The sequence below is a fragment of the Propithecus coquereli genome, unplaced genomic scaffold (assembly GCF_000956105.1).
Source record: "Propithecus coquereli isolate 6110/MARCELLA unplaced genomic scaffold, Pcoq_1.0 Scaffold131, whole genome shotgun sequence".
NCBI classification, from domain to species: Eukaryota; Metazoa; Chordata; class Mammalia; order Primates; family Indriidae; genus Propithecus; species Propithecus coquereli.
In genome coordinates, this window is record NW_012137303.1 from 970,967 (window position 1) to 997,027 (window position 26,061).

The 26,061-nt window shown below is 37.7% G+C and overlaps 1 protein-coding gene across 3 annotated transcripts; it reads left to right on the plus strand.

Moving 5' to 3' along the window:
- ZNF322 (zinc finger protein 322) lies at nucleotides 1-25,500 on the plus strand. 3 transcript variants are annotated; one of them, XM_012638592.1, is made up of 4 exons: nucleotides 1-292; nucleotides 1,091-1,179; nucleotides 16,139-16,209; nucleotides 21,130-25,500. In XM_012638592.1, exon 4 carries the CDS (start codon nucleotides 21,305-21,307, stop codon nucleotides 22,511-22,513), a length of 1,209 nt encoding a protein of 402 aa, XP_012494046.1. In that variant the 5' UTR covers nucleotides 1-292; nucleotides 1,091-1,179; nucleotides 16,139-16,209; nucleotides 21,130-21,304; the 3' UTR covers nucleotides 22,514-25,500. The 3 variants fall into 3 exon arrangements, with proteins under 3 accessions (XP_012494046.1, XP_012494048.1, XP_012494047.1); XM_012638594.1 differs by lacking the exon at nucleotides 16,139-16,209; XM_012638593.1 differs by lacking the exon at nucleotides 1,091-1,179.
- The last annotated feature ends 561 nt before the right edge of the window (nucleotides 25,501-26,061 follow it).

Consider the following 26,061-nt stretch of genomic DNA (forward strand, 5'->3'; position numbering starts at 1 on the left):
GGGGGTGGGGCTGCGTCGGCTTCTTCCCAACGCGGCTGAAAGGATTTGCGTAGCCGGCCTTGTTGTCCCTTACAGCGCCCAGTGAGCGGCCTGGCCACAACTTCCCTCGCCAAGCCGCGCAAAAGGAGTTGCTCCTGGCTCTCGTCGGTTCCCCAGGTTCGCCTTCCTTCCCTTCCCGAAGCTGGGCCTTTACGTCCACCACCGCTGAGTCTGCGACTGCCGGATTCGAGTGTCCGGAAAGTAACCGGAAGTGCTGTTCCCAGGCCTAGGGGCGGCGCCGGCGGCTGTCGGGGTAAGTGCGGCCCGCGGGGCCTGGGAGGGGCGCGGCCTGCGGTGCCCAGGGATGGGGGCGGGGGCGCGGCGGGACCGGAGACTCCCCGGCTCCCGTCGAGTGGGAGCAGCCCCTGTTCCTCTACACCGAGTGTGGTCTGAGCCCCACTGACGGGGGGCGGAGGACTGAAAGGCGATCAATGAAAAGTTGAAAGAAGAGAAGCTTAGTACCGTCGTTCCTGGTGATAATTATAGTAAACATTGCCAGGCAGTTTTCTAAGCAATGTATATCTTTCATGTGTATCGGGGGAAAAAGACCAAGAATGTTTAACTGAGTTTCCCTTCCATCTTCAGTGCAGAGGTTATGTTGTAGTTCGTTCTATATGCAGAAGAATCTGATTTGTTTAATCATTTCATAACCATTTCCTTTTAGAAAACTGAACCATATGTAACTTTGTATTATATACACTTATCACATGCACCTTGAGGTTCGTAGTGGTAGATGAATGGGTCCTTGACGTTAGAAATTGAGATAATACAAACAAAAACAATTAGGAGAAGGAGAAAAATTAAACAAGAAAAACAGGGATTAGGGTTTTGCTATGAAGTTAAACTCAGTCATTATCCAGGAAGATTCTTGATATTTTAAGCTGATTGCGACCAGTGGCAGGTACTACTTGCAGGAGAGACAGTTTAAGCAAAGGCAAGTTGAGGTAAGATATGGTTAAAGGATGCTGTCTAGACTGGAGAGGAAGTGGGACCAATATTGAGATGGCCAGCTCTAGAAAATTATCTTCTACATTATTTATTTTTCTGCTAGGAAAGGGAAGAATTGAATATTGTGAATAGTTCTCGACTAGACACCTTTTGGAGCCAAAAGGAAGGCAGTCTTGAGTCTTTCTTGTTATGGTAAGTGGTATATGTTTCTACATAAATGTGAGGATGGAGAGTGGAGGGCAGAAAGGAATGGGAGAAGATACATGGAAAAAGAAACTGGCCCTTTCTTAGCTCCTAAGATAGCAGAGTGATAAACTGGGGCCTAACCTAACAATTTAAGTGTATTTTGTACTTCTTTCCAACATGCATGCATATTCACAATAGATTTGCAGTAATTGCTTCTTGATTGATTTGCAGCACAAAAAAGGCAGTGTGCCCAATGCTTAGGCAGGTTCTGGAGTCAGAAGATGGATATTTAAATTGTGGTTCTGCTACTTACTAGTTGTGAGTTCTGGGGTGATTATCTAACTGTCCTAAATATCAGTTTTTCTATCTGTAAGGTGCAGACATTGGTATTAATACCTATTTTATAGAGTTCTTCGAAGGAGTAAATGATATAATTCATGTAATCAATGAAAACTAAATGACGTAATCAATCCCAAGCCTAAGGCCTATACAGTAAGCATTATCTATTTTTTAGATAACACTCTACTAGCTTTGTCTCATTGCCCCGTACATCTTTTAACTGTGAAGATAACCTGGAGCTCTCAAGTTCTGTGACTTAACATGTCTGCTTGGACTTTTGTTGCCTGCCTGCTTATTCCCTGTACTCTGATCCTAGGCATGGAAAAGAGTACCAGTCTTTTCGTTGGATGGGATAAGGAAAGCATTCTAGAGAAAGGTACCCTGTAGCTAAGACTTGAAAGATGTATTTGGGTTTGCCAGATGGACCAGCCAGGGCCACTGGCCTTGCCTGTTGTATTGTTACTTGGGCTCCAAGGATGATGATGGCCTTTTGGTTCTGGTGTTTGTTTGTTCATTCTTGTCATTCATTCAACAAAAGTAGTCTAGATGCTAGGGATATTGTAGTTAACAAAAGACTAAGTCTCAACCCTAATTGAAGTTATATTCAAAAGGCAAACAAATGAACATATATAAAATATATACCAAAAAGTTGGATGATGATAACTGCCATGGAGAGAAATAAATTGGGGTAAGGGGACGTGGGCTATTTTAAATAAGGCCAGGGTGTGCTTCTTTTTGAGGAAGTCATTTTCAAGCAGAACTTGAATCAAAGGAGCAAGATGTATGGGGGAAGAATATTTTGGACAGAAGGTACAAGTGCAAAAGCTCTGCGATGGCCTGTCAGGCTGAAGATAGGCAGAGGTGCCACATTATGTAGAGCAGTAAAAACTTCAGCTTTTATTCTGAGTGTGATAGAAAACAGTATTTTAAACTAGGAAAGTGTCATGGTGTACTTTGAGGTTTGACAGCCATACTATTTTTTTTTTGAGACAGAGTCTCACTGTGTTGCCTGGGCTAGAGTGCTGTGGCGTCATCTTAGCTCACAGCAACCTCAAACTCCTGGGCTCAAGCGATCCTCCTGCCTCAGCCTCCCGAGTAGCTGGGACTACAGGCATGCGCCACCATGCCCGGCTAGTTTTTTTTTTTTTTTCCTATATATTTTTAGTTGTCCGATTAATTTCTTTCTATTTTTAGTAGAGACGGGGTCTCGCTCTTGCTCAGGCTGGTTTCGAACTCCTGAGCTCAAACAATCCGCCCGCCTCGGCCTCTCAGAGAGCTAGGATTACAGGCGTGAGCCACCGCGCCCGGCCCAGCCATACTATTTTTTATTTTCTAGGTACTGACGTCTAAAAGACTTAGATATAAATGGGAAAATTATTTCCTTATTTTTTCTTTTTGGTGCTCCATGCTTTATTGGCTGGTTAGGGCAAATATGATACCTTGCACTGATCACTTCAGGGAATAATCTGATTGATTTACCAGGCTATGACAAAGCTCAGGGTCCTTTATTTCCATTCTACTCTCCTATTGAGCTTAATGGTAATATACATTTTGAAAGACAAAACTCCCACAAACCCTCCATCTTATACTAGCTGTTTGTCTGTTTGCCTGCATATCTTAGTTGTGATTCTGAGCTGGAATTCTTCCTTTTCCTTTTAATATTGCTCCATATATTTTTTGCTTGATCTTCATATTAATCATTAACTGGCTGAATTATTTAGTTATTTTAAGTGAATTTTGAACAAGAATCAAGCACAGAGGATAGGTTCAATAAATGTTAGTATTTTTGTGCATGTGAAGGTGGAATTAAGAAAATAGTGGAACCTACCATTTATTGAGCATCTACTGAGACCCAGGCGTTGAGCTTAGTCCTTTACTGACAGTCTCACTTCTCACAGCAACTCTGTGAGGCATGTAATGTCTTACCTATTTTATCAAAGGGGGAATTGAAGTTGAGGGAAGTTAAGTAACTTACCCAAATTCTCACAGCTACAAAGGAGCTGAGTGGGATTTTGAAGCAAAATCTGATTGCAGAGCTTAAACTTACAGTTTTAGCTATCAAAATATACCTATGTTTAGTGGCCAGGTTTTTAAAAAACAAAATAAAATACCTTTTAATTTTGAAATAATTTCATACATACAAAAAATTACTAAATGGTAACAAAGAACTCCCATAAGCCCTTTACGTATAGTCCCTAAATATTAACATTTTACCATGTTTGCTTTATGATTCTGTCTCTCTGTGTATACACATGTATTAGTCTATTTTGTGTTACTGTAACAGGATACCAGACTTTGTAATTTATAATGAACAGAAATTTATTGGCTTATGATTCTGGAGGCTGGGAAGTCCAAGATTGAGGGGCTGACACCTGCTGAGGGCTTTCTTGCTGTGTCGTCCATGGCAGAAGAGCAAAAAGAAGGCAAGAGCGAACAAAAGAATGCAATAAGGGACTGGACTCATCCTTTTTTGAGGAGCCCACTCCCACGATAACGAACCTACTCTTGCAATAAAGGCATAAATCCATGAGGGCAGTGCCCCATGACCCAAACACCTCCTATGAGGCTCCACTTCCCAACATCACTGCATTGGGGATCAAGTTTCCAACACATGAACTGTGGAGGACACATTCAAATAACACACACATATGCTCATGTACCTTTTTTTCTGAACCATTTGAGAGTAAGTTGTAGACATAAGCCTCTTGTCAAACTGTGAGAGAATTAAACCCTAAAGTCCCAAGTTATTTAACGAATGAATTTCTCTCCTGTGCAGGTACAGTACTTCTAGCTATATACCATTCTTGGGAGAATTGAGAAAACAGTTATCCAAATACATTTTCTGTAGGACTTCTTACCCAGAACCCTAGTTGAAAAATCCTGTCCTAAATACTCAATTGTTTATTTCCTAAAAACAAGGATATTTTCTTAAATTACTATTACAGGTATCAGAGTCAGGAAGTTAACATTCATATGGTAGTATTATCTAATCTCCAGAACTTGCTCAAATTTAGCCAATTGCTCCACTAACGTCCTTTATAGCAAAAGGGGGGGATAAAAGATTTTTTGTGGTCCAAGATCCAATCCAGCATCACTCATTATAATGTCATCTGTATTGTTGGACATATTCTCAGATTTTGTTTTTCATAACCTTGATATTTTTTGAAGAGTTTAGGCCATTTATTTGGTAGAGTTTCCCTCAATTTGGGTTTGTCTGATATTTCCTCATGATTAGATTCAGATTATACATTTTTGGCGAGATACCACAGAAGCAATGTTATGTTCTTGACTTTGCATCATATCAGGAGGCACTTGATGTTTGTTGCTTTATCTCAAGATGAGTGATATTAACTTTGGTTGCTTGATTACAGTGGTATCTTCCAAGTTTCTATACTATGAAATTACTCTTTTTGTCTGTGTAATTATTAAATATCTAGTAGAGAGGCATTTTCAAATTGTGTAAATATCTTGATTCTTATAAAACTTCTTACTCACTACATATTTGCCTAAAACAGTATTCTTTTGATTGAGCATGTTGATTTTTTAAATTCCATCATTTCTTCTAAATTTAATTGTTGGCTTTTCTACTGTAAAAAAAAAAAATCCCTTCTCCTCTTTTATTCACTTATTTTCTTAGGAGTAGAAATTCATGAATTCTTACTGTGTTACTAATTTATTACTATCATTATTTATTTTGATGCTCTGTTCCAGATTTGTACAGTGGCAGCCCCTCCATCTTGGCTCCTGGGTCCTTTTGGCGTATTGCCATATTGCACCAGATGTTGAGCACTTCTTCACTTTCTGACACAACTGGATGTTCCAGGCTTATCCTGTACTTTCCAAACCCTAGAAGCAGCCATTTCTCCAAGGAGTCCTGATTCATTTCAATGGAGAATGGTATTTAGAAACCAAGATCTGGGTGCTTGGTATGCTCATTACTACTAGGATTTCATTGTTTCTATGACTTCTCAGCGGACATTATTAGAAAAAAAAAAAGTACACAATTTTACATATACACATATTTCTGTTTTTTCTATATATACCTTAAAACCTTGACCTCATACTGATGCCTCTGATTTCACTTAAACACTACAGATCTCATTCTAGCCTTTCTCTTTCCTGTATTTGTAGCTTCCTTCTCTGACAGTGGGAAATCTAAGTGCTGTTATCTGTAGTATATTTACTTATTTGTTTAATCCCAAGTAGTGTACCCTTACCACTATGGGGAAAAAAACTTCTACTAATTAGAATTCTTTTTATGTTTAGCTTGAATTTATGTATTCCCAGCACCGTTAAAGAGTTATTTTTTTTTCTCTTCTGGGTGGTGGTTATTCATTGGAAACACAAACTCATTTGTTTTTGTTTGTATTGCATTTTATGCTTTTCTCCCCCATCTTATCTGTTCAGTTTAGTTTATTATTTAATATTGAATATGTAAACGTAACATAGTTCTAAAAGTAAAAATGCACGTGTGTGTTTGTACAAAAACATATTCTTAGAGAAATGTGAGTCTTCCTCCTGCACGCTTTTACACCAATTCCATTTTCTTGTCCTTTGCACCCCATTTTCTTCTATTTCGTGATGATAACCAAACTCATTAGTTCTTGTTTATCTTTTCATAATTTTTTTTGCCAAATGGATAAATATATGTATTATTTTTTACTTCTTTCTTACAAAAAAATGTGACTTTTTTTACACTTTTTAAAATTTACAGTTTCTCTGGCTAGGTGTGATTGCTCACACCTGTAATCCTAACACTTTGGGAGGCCAGAGGGGAAGGATTGCTTGAGGCTAGGAGTTTGAGACCAGCCTGAGCAATATAGTGAGACCCCATCTCTACAAAAAAATACAAAGATTAGCCAGACTTGGTGGCATACTCCTGTAGTCCCAGTTACTTGGGAGGCTGAGACAGGAGGATCACTTGAGCCCAGGAGTTTGAGGTTGCAGTGAGCTATGATGACACCACTGCACTCTAGCCCGGGTAACATAGTGAGACTCTGTCTCAAAAAAAAAATTAAAAATTTATAATTTCTCCTAGAAATCACTCCCCATCAGTTCATAAAGATTTTCCTCATTCTCTTTTATAGCTACATAGTACTCCATCATATGTGGATATACCATAGTCTATTCAACACTCTCCTACATATTGATTGGCATTTAAGTTGTTTTAAATATTTTCCCATTACAAACATTGCTACAATGAATAATTTTATGTATGTGTATTTTCATATTATTGGAGATGTATCTTTAGAGTCCATTTCTAGAAATGGGAGTGCTAAGTCAAAAAAAAGTAAATGCGTATCTAGTTTTGTTACATATTTCCACATTCCCCCCCAGAGAGGTTGTACCAATTTGCATTCCCTCCAGCAATATATAAATGTATCTGTTTCCCTATGGTGGCAACACGTTGTCATACATTTTAATGTATGCCAGTTTGGTGAGAAATGGTATTTTGTGTACTTACTAAAAATGATTTCATTTTTTAATAGACTATTCTTTAGAATACTTTTAGGTTCACAGCAAAATTGAGCAAAGAGTACAGAGAGTTCCCTATATCTCCTACCATCCCCTTTCCCCTCCGGCATGAGCAGCATCCCCCACTGTCAACATCTTGCACCAGATTGGTACATTTCTTACAATAGATGAACGTAGGTTGACACATCATTATCACCCAAACTACATAGTTTATGTTAGGGTTCACTCTTTATGCTGTGCAGTCTATGGGTTTTGACAAATGTATAATGACATTTATCTCCCATTTATAATGTACAATGTAGTTTCACTGCCCTAAAAGTCCTTCGTGCTCCACCTATTTATTCCTTCCTCCTCACTAACCCCTGACAACCATTGATGTTTTTTACTGATTCCATAGTTTTGCCTTTTCTAGAATATCATAGTTTGAATGATACAGTATGTAGCTTTTTCAGGTTGGCATCTTTCACTTTGTAATACGTATTTAAAGTTCTTCTGTGTCTTTTCATGGCTTGATAGCTCATTTCTTTTTCATTCTGAATAATCTATCGTCTGGATGTACCACAGTTTATTCATTCACCTGTTGAAGGACATCTTGGTTGCTTCTAAGTTTGGGCAATAATGAATAAAGCTACTATAAACATTTGTGTGCAGGTTTGTATGTGAGCATGAGTTTTCACCTCATTTGGGTAAATACCAAGGAGTGTGATTGCTGGATTATATGGTAAGAGCACGTTTAGTTTTATAAGAAACTGCCAGGCTTCTCCAAAGTGGCTGTACCATTTTGCATTTCCACCAGCATTGAATGAGCATTCCTGTTGCCTGACATCCTTGCCAGCATTTGATGTTATCAGTGTTTGGATTTTGTCCATTTTGATGAATGTGTAGTAGTATCTCATTGTTTTAATTTGCATTTCCCTAATGACATATGATATTGAGCATCTTTTCATATGCTTATTTGCCATCTGTATATCTTTTTTGGTGAGGTGTCTTTCATGACTTGCCCATTTTTTTAATCCAGTTTGTTTTCTTGTTGAGTTTTAAGAATATATATGAATATAAATATATACACACAACACACACATATGTAGTATATTTGGGATATTTTATACATTTAGAGTAACAGTCTTTTGTCAGATACGTTTCTGCAAATATTTTCTCCTAGTCTGTCTCTTGTCGTCTTATTCTCTTGACAGTGTCTTTTGCAGAGCAGAAGTTTTTAATTTCAGTAAAGTCTAGCTTACCATCATTTTCTTCCATGGATTGTGCCTTTGAATGTTGTATCTGAAAAGTCATCACCATACCCAAGATCATCTAGATTTTTTCCTATGTTATCTTCTGGGAGGTTTACAGTTTTATATTTTACATTTAGGTCTATGATCTGTTTTGGTTTTTTAAATGTATTTTAATTGAAAAGTAAAATTTGTATATATTTATAGCATAAAACATGATGTTTTGATATATGTATACATTGTGGAATGGCTAAATCAAGCTGTTTAACACAAATTACCTCATGTCATTTTTTTTTTTTGAGACAGAGTCTCACTCTTTTGTCCGGGGTAGAGTGAGTGCTGTGGCGTCAGCCTAGCTCACAGCAGCCTCACACTCCTGGGCTCAAGCGATCCTCCTGCCTCAGCCTCCCGAGTAGCTGGGACTACAGGCATGGGCCACCATGCCCGGCTAATTTTTTCTATATATTTTTAGCTGTCCGATTAATTTCTTTCTATTTTTAGTAGAGATGGGGTCTCGCTTCTTGCTCAGGCTGGTTTCGAACTCCTGAGCTCAAACGATCCGCCCGCCTCGGCCTTCCAGAGTGCAAGGATTACAGGCGGGAGCCACCACGCCTGGCCCACGTCATTTTTTTGATGGTTAGAACACACTTAAAATCTACTCTCTTAGCAGTTTTCAAATAAACACTATATCGTTAATTAACTAGTCACTGTGATGTATAATAGATCTCTTGAACTTATTCTTCCTGTTTAGCTGAAATCGTGTCCTTTGACCAACATCTCATCCTCTCGCAGGGGTGGGGAACCTGCAGCCTCAAGACATGTGGCCCTCCAGATCCCCAAGTGCAACTCCTCAACCGAATCCAAACTTCACAAGAACAGATCCCTTTATTAAAAGGATCTGTTGTGTAAAATTTGGATTCAGTCAAAAGGCCACACTCAGGAATCCAGAAAGCCACATGTGGTTCCAAGGCCACAAGTTCCCCACCTCCAGAGATCATGCAGTATTTCTTTTTGTGCTTGTCTTATTTCACTTAACATAGTGTCCTCCAGGTTCATCCATGTTGATGCAAATGACAAGATTTCCTTCTTTTTTAAGTTTGAATAGTATTCCGTTGTATATATATATATACACCACATTTTGTTTATTCATTCTTCCATTATATGATGCAATTGGAGTTGATTTTTGTGAAGAGTGTAAGTTCTGTGTCTAGATTCATTTTTTTCACATGTGGATGTCCAGTTACTCCAGCACCATTTATTGAAAAGACTATCTTTTCTGCTTTATACCGCCTTTATTCTTTTGTCAAAGATCAGGTAACTGTATTCATTTGAGTGTATTTTTGGGCTCTCTATTCTGTTCCATTGATTTATTTGTCTGTTCTTTCACAATACTACACTTTTCTCGATTACTGTAGCTTTGACCATATAGCTTCAACTATAGTAAGTCTTGAAGCTAAGTAGCATTAATCCTCCAAATTTGTTCTTCTCCTTCAATATTGTGTTGGATGTTCTGGGTCTTTTGCCTCTCCATATTAGTATCAGTATGTCAATATCCACAAAATAAATTGCTGGAATTTTGATTGGGATTGTGCTGAATCTGTAGATCAAGTTGGGAAGAACTCACTTCTTGATAGTATTGAGTCTTCCTATCCATGAATGTGGAATATCTCTCCATTTCTTTAGTTCTTTTTGATTGCTTTTATCAGAATTTTGTAGTATCCTTATATAAATTATGGACATATTTGGTTAGATTTATACCTAAGTACAGGCAGTCACTGTGTTACAGACAAGATGCATTCCTGAAACATGTTTGGGTCGATTTGAATGTAACTCGGATCCTTGATGAACAGCATATACATGGTAATAATAAGAGGAACAACAATACTACAGTGGTTCATCTGTGGTAATAATAATAGAGAATAATACTGTAACAATGATAATACCCCTGTACTCTAATAATAAGTTACAGAAACTATTGTGCTCTTTCTTTTAGTCCAAAGAGAACATAAAAACAAACTCACACAAAAAGTTTAGATAGGAGAAGTTTCAAAAAAAGAATATTAAAGACTAACACTCACCTAATGTTGCATCAGTGTCTTGCTTACTGGAAGGGGCATTTTTGATGCAGAAGGTAGGCTAACAATCAGAAGATGGTGATGAGGAAATGGCTGGAGAGGATGATGTGGATGCTGGAGAATCAGGATTTGATTCCGTTGCTGGAGGAGGGGATGTTACCACTGAAGTCGGTTTCATGAAAAAGGTATCTAGGGTTGTTTGCACAGCCTATTCCTTTCTTTCATCACAAGTGGCCTTGTAGCAACTGATGTTCTCACCAACCAAATGGTAAACCTCTGTAAACGACCCAATGTTAGAAAATTGCTCCTGAAGCTTAGCAAATCCTGCTTCAATGAGACGAAAGCCTTCAGCTTCTTTTGTTGTAAACTTTCTTAGCTCTGGATCTTCTGATTCTTCGTATTCTTGTGTTTTGGCTGCTTCTGTATCTATGAGACTAGCCACTAGAGTAAAGATGCTATGCCAACAAACTGCTTACACCAGGTGGATTTGTTTACATACGCAGATTTAATTATTTATTATCCTTATGGGGAGCCTTGGAAGCCCGTTCATAGGTATGCAATGCCGTAAGTCAAGTGGTCCATAACTTGGGGACTGGCTGTATTTCATTTTCTTCTTCTTTTTTTTTTTTTTGTAAAGCAAGGATCATTGATGTATTTCATTTTGGGGGGTGCTAATGAAATAGTATTGTGTTTTTAATTTCACATTTCATTTGTTCAGTGCTAGTATAGAGGATAGCAATTGACTTCTGTATTAACCTTGCATCCTGCAACCTTACTGTAAGCACTTACTAGCTCCAACAGGTTTTTTATTCATTCATTCAGATTTTTACCTAGACAGTCATGTCATCTTTAAACAAAGACAATTTTATTTCTTTTTTCCAATCTGTATACCTTTTATTTCTTCCTCTTGTCTCATTGCATTATCTAGGATTTCCAGTATGATGTTGGAAAGTAGTGTTAAGAGGGGACATCCTCGCCTTGTTGCTAATCTTAGTTAGAAAGCTTCTAGTTTCTCACCATTAAGTATGATGTTAGCTATAGTTCTCTTGTAGATGTTCTTTGTCAACTTGAGGAAGTTCCTCTCTATTCCTATTTATTTTATGTTCTTTTAATTTGCATTTCTCTGATTATGAGTGAGATTGAACATCTTTTCATATGTTTAAACAACATTTTTATGTTTTTGTGTGTGTTAGAATTGTCTTTTGCCTGGTTTTCTATCAGGTTTTTGTTGCTTTCCTTCAAATTTTAAGAGATCTTTATATGCTAGGTATATTATCCCTTTATCTCAAATATTGTTATACTATTTTCTCTAAGTTTGTCCACTGGCTTTTGACTTTAATTTCTTTTACATACAAAATGTGTTTATTTTTAGTAAAATGACTAACCTTATGTCATGGACAGAAAACGTTTTTGTACCCTGGTTAAAGTGGATTTAATTTTATTGATTAAAAAAGTACTTAAGAGCCAGGTATGGTGGCTGGTACTTGTAATCCCAGCTACTCAGGAGGCTGAGGTGGGAGGATTGCTTGAGGCCAGGAGTTCAAGACCAGCTTGGACAACATAGTGAGACCCCCATCTCTTTAAAAAAAAAAAAAAAATTGGCCAGTCATGATGGCTCATGCCTGTAATCCTAACACTCTTGAAGGCCAATGTGGGAGGATTGCTTGAGCTCAGGAGTTCGAGACCAGCCTGAGCAAGAGTGAGACCTTGTCTCTACAAAAAAATAGAAAAAATTAGCCGGGCACAGTGGCATGCGGCTATAGTCCCAGCTACTCAGGAGGCCGAGGCAGGAGGATCACTTGAGCCCAGGAGTTTGAGGTTACAGTGAGCTATGATGATGCCACGACACTCTACCCAGGGCAACAGAGTGAGACTCTGTCTCAAAAAAAAAAAAAAAAAAAAATAGCATGACACAGTGATGTGTGCCTGTGGTCCCAGCTACTTGGGAGGTTGAGGCAGGAGGATCTCCTAAGCCCAGGAGCATAGCTACAGTGAGCTATGATTGGGCCACCGTGCTCACTCCAGCCTGGACAAAGAGCAAGAGCCTGTTTCTTTAAAAAAAAAAAAAAAATGTTTAAGGCTATGAATATTATTTTGATCACTGCTTTAAGTATATTCCTTAGTTTCTAATATGTAGTATTTTCAATTATCAATATTTAGAAATTTGTTTTTTTAAATGTTCCATTTCCCCTTTTACTGAAGAGTTAATAGTTTATTTTTTTCATATTTGGGGGCCATTTTATGTGATATTTTAATAAATTTCTAGTTTTACTGTAAAAGCGTTTCTTATAATATGCCAGTTTGTGGAACTTGATGCCTTCTATATGATCTAATATATGACAGATTTTTTTGAATGATTCATGTGTGCTTGAGAAGAAGGTGTACTCATTGTTTTTAGGGTGTAAGGTTCAATATATATTGAACTTTTTAATTAGATTATTTAGGCCTTCTGCATCATTACTTATTTTTGGCCCACTTTGTCTTTTACTGAGAGTAGTATGTTAAGCTTTCCTATTGTAAATATTTTTATCTATCTTTCTTTGTATCTCTTACAGTTTTGGCTTTGTAAATGTGGCTGCTGTGTAATGTGGTACGTGGATAATTATGACAGTTACAAGCTTTACTGCAATTTAAAGTGTTTTTTATCATGTTTAATGCTTTTTGGCTTGAGCACTATTTTGCCTGATATGGGGATTGCAAGCCCTGCTTTTATTGTTTTTTATTTCCTTGTGTTCCTTTTCCCATCTCTTTATTTTTAGCGTTTCTGAATCACTTTGCTTTAGGTGTCTCTTGTATTTATTATATAGTTCTTGCTTTGTGAACCAAGGTGACAATCTCTTTATTTTAGTAGGTGTGTCAGACTCATCCATATTCATTGAAATGATTGATGTTTCATCTTAACACTGTCATAATACTTATAATTGCATCATGTTATATTTGTCCAGGTTTTTTTTTCCTATGTGGTATGTTTTCATTGCTCTTTCATGACTTTTTTTTGAATGTTTGTTATTTGCTATATTGGCTACATTTGTACTTAGATCTTTTGTAATGCCTTTAGTTCCAATTTTGTATTTAACCTTTAATTATCTGGGTTTCTTTTTAGTTTTTAGTAGTATCCTTTAACTCTCACCTGCCATTAATATAAATACAGTAAGTAGTCCCCTCTTATTCACAGGCGATATATTCCAAGACCCCCAGTGGACACCCTGAAACTGTGGATGATACTTAACCTTATATAGACTATGGTTTTTTTTCCTATACATACATATTTGTAATACAGTTTACATTATAAATTAGGCACAATAAGAGATTAACAATAACTAATATTAAAATAGAACAATTATAACAATATGCCAGCATCACTACTCTTGTACTTTGGGGTCATTATTAAGTAAAATAAGGGTAACTTGAACACAAGCACTGTGATACCATGGCAGTCATCTGATAACCAAGACAGCTATTAAGTGACTAACAGGTGGTTAGCATATACAGATGCTCCTTAATGGGGGTGCATCCTGGTAAACTCAAAACTCATCAAGTTGAAATATCTTAAGTTGAAAATGCACCTAACCTACTGAACATCTTAGCATAACGTAGCCTACCTTAAACGTGCTCAGAATACTTGTGTTAGCCTACAGCTGGACAAAATCATCTAACACAAAGCCTAATTTATATGAAGTGTTGAATATGTCATGTAATTTCTTAAATACTGTACTGAAAGTGAAAAGCAGAAAGGTTGTATGGATACTGAAACTACAGTTTCTACTGAATGGGTATCACTTTCACACCGTTGTAAAGATGAAAAATTTTAAGGCAAACCATCGTTAAAACAGGACTATCCGTACAGGGTGGATATGCTGGACAAAGGGATGATTCACGTACCAGGTAGGACAGAGTGGGATTGTGACAGATTTCATTATGTCACTCATAACAGTATGCAATTTAAAACTTATAAATTGTTTGTTTCTGGAATTTTCCATTTGATATTTTCGACCTTAGTTGACCATTGGTAACTGAAATTGTGGAAAGTGAAACAGCAAATAAGGGGGAATTATTGTAATTAATGGAGTTATTTTACTTAGTTCTTTCCCTCTTTCTTCTCCTAATTTTTTGTGAGTTATTACACATTATAAAATGTGTCATAAGGTTACTAATTCAGTAGTTCCCTCTTTTGTCATCCTTGTTAAGTTGCTTTTTTTTTTTTACTTTGATAGTATTTTTAGAGCATAGTCAGGGAAAAGAGGATACTTTTTTTTTTAATTTTCCTTCATCTTAAAGGACCTCAAGTTTCCCCTCCTTCACTGTGCAGTTTCCAAAGAGTTCCCTCCCTTCCTTTTTATTCTTCTGTTGCCTAAAGAATTGCCTTTCTAGGACTGCCTCTTCAAGTCCTGTGTGTACTGTAAATCTCTTCCCTGTGTCCTGCTCTGATCAGAACTCTTTTTCATTTTTTTGTACTTCAAGTGGGTTCTTCTTTCTGATAGTAAATTTTAGGTCAGTCTTGTCCACTGCTAGCTCTCCTTATTTCTTTACCTCTAATTCCCAGATTGTCCTTGCTGTCATTGATAGCTTGTGGCTAGAATGTGATAGCTGGGATTGGGGGACAATGTGAGCTCTGTGTAGTATATCTCTTCTTCTTATTGTTCTTATTGCTTTTAAAGGATGTGTTGAAAGATTTAGATTTTTGCAGCCACCATCATCCCCTCTGACTTTGTTTTCTTACCATGTTCTTTGTATTTCCTCCAGAAATATTTTGTTTCTTCTTTTCCATATTTAAGTCAGTTTTCTGTCCATCGATTTGTATGGGAAGTCAGTTTTTAAAAATTGGTGTGGAAGTTCATAGGTTTTCTAAAAAGTCTCAGTTCACAATTATGTTTTATGGTTTCCCTCACATCTTCGTTTGAGTTCAGACAAGAGGATACTGAAGGTGACCAAAAAAAAAAAAAAAAAAGTAAAGTCACCGCTGGTTGGATGGTGTTTTAAATTCTGGTCTTCCCTGATCTGCTTGCTGTTTACTTTTCAGAGTTCTCAGATAGCTAGGTCGTATATTCTGTCCAGATTTCATAGTTGTATACAGTGGGAAGAATCAGGGTGGCATGTGTTTACTCTGTTTTACCTGGTACTAGAACAGTCATCTTAATACTGGCAGCTATGGGCTAAGTGTCATGTCCCCATATGTTGTCTGAGTCTAGGTAATTTTGTTTTTCCTTCTAATCCTTAGTTGCAGAAAGGTTGTTTAGGGAACTGAAAGTCTCAGTAACTGAAAATAAGGCAAATTAAAGCTTCTGAGGAAAGAAAGATGCCAGTGGTTAAGTCTGTGCTCTCTGACTTCTTTTTTCACCCATTATTGACTGCCTCCTGAGTTGTTTATGTCTGAAATATAAATCAACTTAGGCTGTTGTAAATTTTGAAAAACTAAAATTGTGATGATTTTAGTTTCGGTGATAGTTAGGTGGTGGTTTTGTTGTAGTCCCAATTATACTTTGTAGTCCCTATTGTACTTTAGATCAGAACAATCTGAGTTTCTGTGGGGAAGATGATGCCTTAGTGTTTTTAGGGTACACTGAAATTGAGTGTTTAAAGGCCCTTTCCTTCAATGTTGTTATAATCCCAAAGGAAGCTATAGATTGTGCAGATCGATTATAGATTCTTTATTGTCCTTTTCTCCAAAGAGTCAATATTGGATGATTTGGGACTATAGCTAGTCTCTACAGAATTGAACTTAAGGAATTACCTAAGAAAACCCATCTGTTCTTTTTAAATTTAGTTTAGACATTGTTGCGTCCTTTGAGTGCAAATGATCTAATGCTAAATCTCACATTTATGGCTTTTTATCCTTATGTTTTACAGAACGCTATTCTTCTTGAGAAATCAAATTCTCACAACCAGGAAGTGAATGTTTTCTTCCATTTGGATTCTAGGTAAGCTACAGTTACTTCAGTTTCCTTCTCTTTTCCATACTGCTTCTCATCAGAGTAGCTCCCATCCTCTGTGGTGGTCAGTCCTTTTCTTTTATTGGATAAGGAGAAAAGTAGAAATTCAATAATTCATTTATGCACTCAGCAGGTGCTTATTAAGCACCAACTTTGTGCCTGGCACTATTCTATATACTAGGAAAAGAACGTCAAACAAATTAGACATCCTTGCTTTATTTTAACAATGGATAATAAACTAATAAGTGAATTACATAGTATGTTAGAAGGCGATAAGTGCAGTGGAGAAAAGCAGAAAAAGGGGATAGGGAATGCTGGGACATGGGGGCAATTCACACCTTTTTAAATAGGGTGGTCAGGAAAGGCTTCCCTGAGAAGTGACATCTGAAAAAATAGTCATCGAGGGAATTAAGAGAGAGCCATGCACATCTGGAAGGAAAAGTTTGCAGGCAGAAGAAAGGAAGGGCATAGACCTTAAGAGGAATATGCAAAAAGCTTTATAAAGCTTTATAAAGCTATGGATGAGGACATATTGTGGAAGCCATTGTGGCTGGATTGGACTATGCAAAGAGAAGAATAATAAGAAAGGAGGTCATAGAGGCAGTGACAGGGGCTGGTGGGGCAACTCAAGTGGGGCTTCTTGGGCCATTGTGAAAGTGAGAAGTAATAAGAGTAATTTGGACTAGGACGGTAATAGCAGAACCTGGTGAGAAGTTAGATTCTGGATGCGATCTGAAATGGAGCCAACAAATTTTTAACTGCTTGATTGTGCAGTGTGAAAGAGAAGAATGCAGGGTGACTCCAAAGTTTTAGCCTTAGGAAATAAAGGGTGAATTTGCCATAATGGAAATGAGGCAGGTGATGGGTGGAGTAGATCTGGAGTTCAGCCCCAGTGTAGGTCCTTTGCTCACTTCCTTTGACTGGTAAGGCAAAAATACTTGGCATTTAGCTTTATAAATGCATTTTAATAAAAGAAAATAGCAACACTCTTTATGATACTTCAGGCTTTGAGGGTTGATTGTGGCAGGGACAAAGTATACTCTGGTCTTACAGTCTAAGGAGTTCTTCTGTGATGCTGTGAGAATCATGTGAAAGATGTAATTTGAACCAAAAAAATGTGATTTCTAGGACAGTTCATAGATCATGGACATATATAATATTTGAAATGTAAGATTATAGTCATGGTATTTCACATACATGTGTCTATTTTATTAAGCTTATCTACTTTATTTTCTCAAAGACTGTTTAACTTCCCAGTTATTGGCCTTGCAGCACCTTTTCTCCCCATTCTGTACCTCTGTGGTCACAGTGCTGCATTGGATCTATGTCTTGACTCTGAAGAAATTGTACTCCTTCCACCCCATTCAGTTCTTTTTCTTATCCCCTAAAACTACATTTCTGAATTGACATTTGAATCCTTGCTATATATTTTTATATTTATAAATAACTTCTGCTTATTACACGAGCAGTCTCTGGGCCTTTCACAAGGAAAGTATACAAATTGCTGAATGGAAATTAGAAAACTGTGGTTAGCAAATTGATGAAATAGAAAGTCATCTGTCATCTCACTTCATGGAGATAATCATGTTAGTACCATATCTTCTAGTACATAGAAAAACTCCTTGGACTGTAAGACCAGAGTATATACTTTGTCACTGCCACAATCAACCCTCAGAGTCCGCAGTATCATTTTGACTCACTGTTTTCTGTGTGTGCAGGTGTTCATTTGAGTTCTAGTTCATTATACTTACTAGTATACTGTATTCAGTGAGTTTTAACACATTAACTGCCACGAGAGTTGTATTTAACTCACCCTAGTTTTGACTCCAGGACCATGGAAACCATATAGAACATCTTGTTGATGTTCTTATTGTTACAATTAATATTGGCAATTTAATTCTAAAAACGTGGATTAAATGAATAGAAGTCAATAAATTTCATTTTTCTATTTATGTTTACCTTTAAATTACAATCAAAGTTTTTATTCTATTTTCATAATAAAACACTGTGGCCCCAAGGAAAAGTTTCTGGGTTTTTTGTGTGGTAGTCAATGTGTTAATATCGTTTCCTTTACAAATGAATGTAGGCTTCACACATTGGATATTGGACCTTTTTGAGAATTTAATGAACTGTGGACTTTCTCCCCAGAAAAGTGCATATACACTGAACAATATTTTTTAGTCAGTTTCAGAGGCTTCATAGGTTATCTTGGGAGTCCATGGATGCCAAATAAGAACTTCTATTCTAGGTTTGAACACTGACTATGTGTCAGGTACTTTTTTAGGTGCTAGAGAAATAGCAGTGAATGAAACGACCAGAAACTCCTGTCCTTTACAAGCTTACATTCTATGGAGAAAAACAAAACAGGAAAGGAGAGGAGTGTTGTTTGTATGAGTCAGCTATAATGCAGATGTGTTATAATTTAGAATAAGATGGTTGGAAATGGCCTCACTGAGAATATGACAGTTGAGCAAAAATTTCAGTGAGGTGAGGAAGGGAACCTTGAAGATACCTGGAAGACGAGCCCTTCAGCCATGGAGAGGTAGCAAGGACAGAGACCCTGAAATCAGAGTGGGTCTCGCTTGTTTGAGCAACGGCAAAGACCCAGGTTGACAGGAATGACAGTTAAGTAAGTGGCGGAAGAGCAGAGAAATCAGTCAGAGTGATAACTAGGAATCAGATTTCATAGAAGCTTGTAGGTTTCTAACAGGAACAGTTTTGGTGGACTAGTGAGGGTGGATGTCTAATTGGAGTATGTTCCAGAAACCTTAGAAAACAAGAATTGGAGACAATTAACAGATTGGTTTATTTTGAGGAGTTTTGCTGTGAAATGAGATGGTAGTTCAAGGTTGGGGTGGCTAAGAGAAGTTTTCTTGTTGGCTGTGCTTTTGTTTTTTGAAGAGGTAATAGCCAGTGTACTAATTAGAATGATCCAGTAGAAAGGGATAAATTGATAATGTAGGAGAGGATGGGTAGAATTGCTGGAGTGGTGTCCTTGTGAAGAAAGCAGGTAAAATCCAGTATACAGATGGAAAGACTGTCCTCAGATTGAGCAGGGAGGGGCAGTTTGTCATCCATGGTACCAGATGGAAAGATGGAGTGCTTGACCACACTTGCAAGAGGTTGGTTGACGTGGTGGTGGGAGCATGTAGAAGGGTTTTTTAGTTTGTTTTTTGTTTTTGTGTTTGTGTTTTGTTGTTGTTTTGCTTGCTTGCTTCCGTTTTCTTAGTAATATAGGAAGCAAAATTGTCAGCTTATGGGCTGGGCGCGGTGGCTCACGCCTGTAATCCTAGCTCTTTGGGAGGCCAAGGCGGGCGGATTGTTTGAGCTCAGGAGTTCGAGACCAGCCTGAGCAAGAGCGAGACCCCGTCTCTACTAAAAATAGAAAGAAATTAATCAGACAATTAAAAATATGTAGAAAAATTAGCCGGGCATGGTGGCGCATGCCTGTAGTCCCAGCTACTTGGGAGGCTGAGGCAGGAGGATCGCTTGAGCTCAGGAGTTTGAGGTTGCTGTGAGCTAGGCTGACGCCACGGCACTCACTCTAGCCCGGGCAACAAAAGCGAGACTCTGTCTCAAAAAAAAAAAAAAAAAAAAAAATTGTCAGCTTATATTCTTAGGTGAAGGATGGGGGTGCTGAATGTATGAGGAGAGGATCAAACATATGAAAAGACTGCTGAGCAGAGTAAGTGTGAAGGATGTGGAAAATAGCCTTTCCTCTCCTTTTGTTTCTCATGTTTCTTCTTTAGTGTATAGTTTGCAGTTGATAAATATAGTGACTCTTTACTCCCTCTGAACTTCTCTCTTGAATCAACCCAACTTTTTTTATTAGCATTAATCTACATTTCTGTATTTCCTGTTGGCCAAGATATCTTTAACTCATGTAGCGTTGTAGCCCAGCTTTTGAGTAGAAAGATTTCAATCTCTCTCTCTATTTTAATCTCCTAGTCATTTGAAGATGTGGCTGCATCCCTTACTCAGGAGGAGTAAGAGCATTTGAAGTCTGAGCAGAGGGCCCTTTCTCTTAATGTTATAAAAGGATTATATCACTGTGGTCTTTCTGTGTGTAAGGATTTCTTTTTTTTTTAAGATGCTCAATCCTTAGGCATTTCTATAAATGTGCATTCTTCTGAACCTCAGAATGAAGAAAATAACATTTTTTCACAACTCTTCACTATATACAGAAAAGCCTGGTATAAAAGCTGTGTCCTAAACCTAGGCTTTTATCTGTAATCAGTCAGGATTTTCCTTTTTGAGCAAAGTTTGTGTTTTTATGATTATATCAAAGCGGAACCTTAGGCCCCTTTATCATAATAATAGTGATAATAAGAGCTAACGCAGAGTGCTTACCATGAGGATTTATTATTTAACAGAGATTTATTATTTAACTCAACCCATTTTACAGATGAGGAAACTAGGCACAGAGTGGTTAAGAAACTTGTCTAATATCACCCAGCTGGGAAGATAGAGTCATAGGAACCTTACTTCTCTGGGCACTGGGAATGCTAATGGTCATTAACCACTTCCTTCCAAACCTATCTACAGAAAGCACTACAGAGATAGTCATTTACAGTCCCTTTTGGTTTGCTTTCTTCATTAGTATGAGCAGGCATACTAATTATTAGACCTGTCTTGATTTCTCAACTAAAGCAAGAGGAACAAGAAGAGACCTGGTTTTGAGATTATCCAGGTTCATTAAAGAAAAAATTCTTACTGGTAGTTTCCCATAGGTATTGCTGATCAGCTTTATATTATTAAAGGGGAAAACTAAATGGCTGATTTCAATCCATGTCAAAACCTAGAAGACGGACTCTGATATAGAATTTCTGTCTTTTCTGCAGTGATTTTAATTTTGAGGATTTTTCTTAGTTGTAGGAATATAAATAATATTTCTACTTTGTCTCACAGGGTTGGAAATACCAAGTAAGGAATTAGTGTATGTGATGCTGGAAACATACAGAGGCTCATGACTGAAAGGCCTGAAACAGATGTATCTTCTAAGTTCTTATCAAGAAAATGACTATGAAAGCAATAATGGATCAAGAAGACCAGTGGAAAACTCCTTAGGAGAGAGCCATAGAAAATGTACACTTCAGAAGAGAGATGTAATCAGAGAACTCAAAAAAGGAAACTATATCATGTATGCCCTCAGAAGGGTAAAAAGATTTTTATTCGTGTGCATGAGATTACTCAAATAGATGATCATATATACCAGTGCCTTGAATGCGAGCAAAACTTCTGTGAAAACTTAGCTCTTATTATGTGTGAGAGAACCCACACTGGGGAGAAACCTTATAGATGTGATATGTGTGAGAAAACCTTTGTCCAAAGCTCAGATCTTATTTCACACCAGAGGATCCACAATTATGAGAAACCTTATAAATGTAGCAAGTGTGAGAAGAGCTTTTGGCACCACTTAGCCCTTTCAGGACACCAGAGAACACATGCAGGTAAAAAATTCTATACATGTGACGTTTGTGGCAAGAATTTCGGTCAGAGTTCTGATCTGCTTGTCCACCAGCGAAGCCATACAGGCGAGAAACCGTATCTATGTAGTGAGTGTGATAAATGCTTTAGTAGAAGTACAAACCTCATAAGGCACAGAAGAACTCACACAGGTGAGAAACCATTCAAGTGTCTGGAGTGTGAAAAAGCTTTTAGTGGGAAATCAGATCTTATTAGCCACCAGAGAACTCACACTGGTGAAAGGCCCTACAAATGTAATAAGTGTGAGAAAAGTTACCGACACCGTTCAGCCTTCATTGTACATAAAAGAGTTCATACTGGGGAGAAGCCCTATAAATGTGGTGCCTGTGAGAAATGCTTTGGCCAGAAATCAGACCTTATTGTACACCAGAGAGTGCACACAGGTGAGAAGCCGTATAAATGCTTGGAATGTATGAGAAGTTTTACTCGGAGCGCCAACCTAATTAGGCATCAGGCAACTCACACTCACACTTTTAAATGCCTTGAATATGAGAAAAGTTTCAACTGTAGCTCAGACCTTATAGTGCATCAGAGAATTCACATGGAAGAGAAGCCACACCAATGGTCTACATGTGAGAGTGGCTTCCTCCTAGGTATGGACTTTGTTGCACAACAGAAAATGAGAACTCAGACAGAAGAGCTACATTATAAATACAGTGTATGTGATAAGAGCTTCCACCAGAGATCAGCCCTTCTTCAACATCAGACGGTACACATTGGTGAAAAACCATATATCTGTAATATGGGTGAGAAAGGTCTTGAGCTCAGTCCTCCCCATGCATCAGAAGCCTCACAGATGTCTTAACCAGACAAGTTATAATACCATAAAAATGTATTTACGTGTCAGAGAACTCATTAAGGTGAAGAACCCTAGGCAAATCTCAGACTTTCCAGAGCTCAGAATTCAGTGAGGACCAGAAAGCCTGCAATTGTAGGAAATATGAGAAATGCTTTGCCCAGAGAGCTGCCCTAACAGAATACCTTATCAGTCACTCCAATGAGAAACTCTACAGATACCTGGAGTTTTGGAAAACCTTCAGTCTGAGCTCAAATTTTATCACTCATAAGAGGATTCATACAGGTCAGAAACCTTACAAATGCAGTGAGTATGAGAGAGTTTTCTAGCAAAGCTCAGCCCTCCTCGTTGTAAGAGAATTCACACCGGAGAACAACTTTTAAAATGCCTTCAGTGTCAACAGTGCTTCAGACAGTATGCACATCTCGTTGGACTTTAAGAAAACCCACCTTGGGGAAAAACCCCAGCAAGTGTGAAAAAGGCTTCTAACAGAACTCTGACTTCCTACCCATCAGAGAAGCCATACTGGTAAAAAATTGTATATTTGTCTCAAGTGTGACAAAAGCATTAGTTGGAGAGCCTTACTTGCATTTGTACCCCCTCAAAGAAAAAGAACCACAAAATATGAGAAAAGACTTTCAACAAGTGTCTAAATGAGAAAAACTTGTCAATGATCAGCTCTTGTGGTACATCAGGGAACTCACATAAGTGAAAAACCCCCTAAATACCTTGAGTCTGAAAAAAACTTTGCTAGAAGCTCCTATCTTACTGGGCCCCAAAGAACCCGTTCTGCTGAGATTTTGCTCCAGTGAGAGATTCAGTTGTGGGTGAGAATCTGTGTACGTATAATATGTATGAGAACTGTTCTCATAGTTGACCCATATAGTAGAGATGACTTTAAATGGAATCAGTATGGAAATAGTTTTTGTAGATACCCAGAAGCTTGTTCTGGGAGGAGCTAAGGCAGGTCAGAGTAGACCTGATGGGTAACTCAGGTAAAGATGCTTTTCTTTTATCTGAACCACTTAGTGATTGCTTTACTTTTACTATTTTAAATTCAGAAATCCAATAAAGGAAAGGACTGTAACCTTGTGGTAGAAGGTGTGACATGTGTACTGTTGGGGGAAAGGAGTATATTGCCTGTGTTGATTTTTTTATCCTTTGCTAGAATGGTACTAGTATGTCGATAGTAACATGGGAATCTTGCTGGCAGTGAAAAGAACTAAGAAGCGAGGGTAGTTATGCTAGATCAAAACTTTCCCAATAGTTTGCCTTTGCAGGACCAACCACATAAAAAGGCAGAATACTCAGCTTTTTACTTAGTGTGAGTTGAGGCATACCCTCAAACGTTTCCTTTTCCCTAAAGTATCTTTCAGGTTGTCACTGATATTTGAAATTTCTATTTTAGAGATTTTTTTCAACTCAAAATGCAAATTCCAGGATAATGGTATTTATAATGTTGTCAGTATCCATATTTTTGTGACTTCACTTACCATCCTTTTCAATGATAGACACCCATAGTCAGCTCCTAGCAGAATGGCTAGGGAAAGACTGAAAGAAAGTTTAAGCCTGAGTGGGCACTGTAAAAAAAAACACGTAATGATGCACTATTAATAGAGGAACAAGACTTTTTTTTTTATTTTGAGTAACTTCAAACCTGGTGTTCTTTTCACTCCATTATCCTGCTATTTATAGCAGTTCAAGCCCCATAATGATACATCTTTCATTTATTTCAGTTCTGCCAAGGAAAGAGAGAATACCTTTTAATCACAGGGAAAGGATTGCCATCACCACAATATAAGGTATATATTTGGCTTGGAATGCAGGACTCTAAATGCTAGAAGGGAAAAGTAGTTGGCAGAGTCATCAGAAGTTTAGATAAGCACTTGTCTCCAGTTTAACAGCATAATTATGATTGTCTTTAACATTCTCTAGAAATATTATAATTAATCCAGAGATCTGTCAGTGGTCACTTCTCAGTTTTTTTTCTTCCCTCAGATTAAAAGACATTTGCTACAGATACTTTAGATTCCTCCAGTATTTGGAACTCTGTAGACTGGTGAATAAATATTTTGTTGCTAGTGTGAGTTCTCTGGTTTGGGTTTCATTTATTCTAGCAGATCCCTAAACTCCAGAGAGTATTGGCATTTGGATTCATGGAGTTGGCCAGCTGCTACACTGCTACCTTGTGTATGTCTCTAAGCTTTGATCCTAATAACTCATTAATGATCATGATAATCTTAGGGCCTGTGACTGTTAGCTCATAGTGATAATAAGGAATCTGATTGTAGGATATTTTTTTCTTTTTTCCTTTAGAAAACAGATCCTGGAAGTTTATTTGATCTGATATGTTTCAGTAATTTTTATAAATAGCTCTTGTACCATGAAAAGTTGCCCAGTATGATAAAACACACAAGATGTATTTTTTTCTCTTTGGTGAGAATCATGCCTATCACTAGTATATGTTTGACAGTTTTAATACTTAAAATAGTATGGGGTGTAAGGCATGGTGGTGATGAAAATTAGTCCTGTGACTACTTGTTAATCATTAGAGAAAACTTGGAGAAGGGGACAAAGTTGGTATCATTAGCAGGGCAATGACTTGCCCCTTCTTTCAACTAATCTTATTGGTAATTGTTTCTAGTCTTTAAGTAAATTAATGAAGGACCATCCCTCAAACAGAACTTTGGGGGTATAAAATAGGTCTGAGAGCTTTTAACCATGGGAGAAAAAGGTGTTGGTATTATTCATATAGCATGACCTGAGGTTGGAGAGGACCACTTGGGAGCCTGTAACCAAAACTAGAAGGTAACTTCTGGGATGGATGGAGGTTCCCTTTAAGCAGTGCCAACCTAAATCTACCTCAGGTAAGTAGTTAGAGTTAACTTTTTCAAGATTTCAGACCAAACGAGACAACTTGTATTCAGTTGATGTATTCCTGTACTTTAATGTTTTTGTTTGCCCTTAATTCTTAAATAAACATTTATTCTGAAAAACTCCATTTTTGTCTCCACTGTACTAAGAGAAACAGCATTTCCCCTACACTTGCATTAGAATAAAGTGGATATTCATGTGACAGTTAGGCCTGGTGGTAGAGAAAACCACTGGACCATCTCTAGAAATCTAGGAATTTTTGATGCTGAGGCAGAGGGAAATGGGAACCTCGAAAGAATATCATTTATGCTCTGCTGTGGACATTGGATCCTTTTGGAGCCACCTCACTGCATTACGTAAATAGCACAGGGGGGAGGGGTAATCGTTTGAACTGACTATATTTGGGGCCCTGCTCAAATTCAGTAGCAACAAAACCATCTATGTTTTTTTTTTTTTTTTTTTTGAGTAACTGACACTCTCAAAATTAAGGAAAATTTTGAATTTGCAATTCGCAGTAGAATCCATATTTCGGGTTACAGTTCTTCCCTCCCTATCATTTGTTGAATTAGGGTGGGGTAAGGGAAGTAGTGTAAAAATGGTTGCACTGATTTACCTCCCATTCTAAAGTTTGCCCCAGTTTATATCCGTTTGCCCTGCCAGCAGAATAGGTCCCAGGGTTTTAA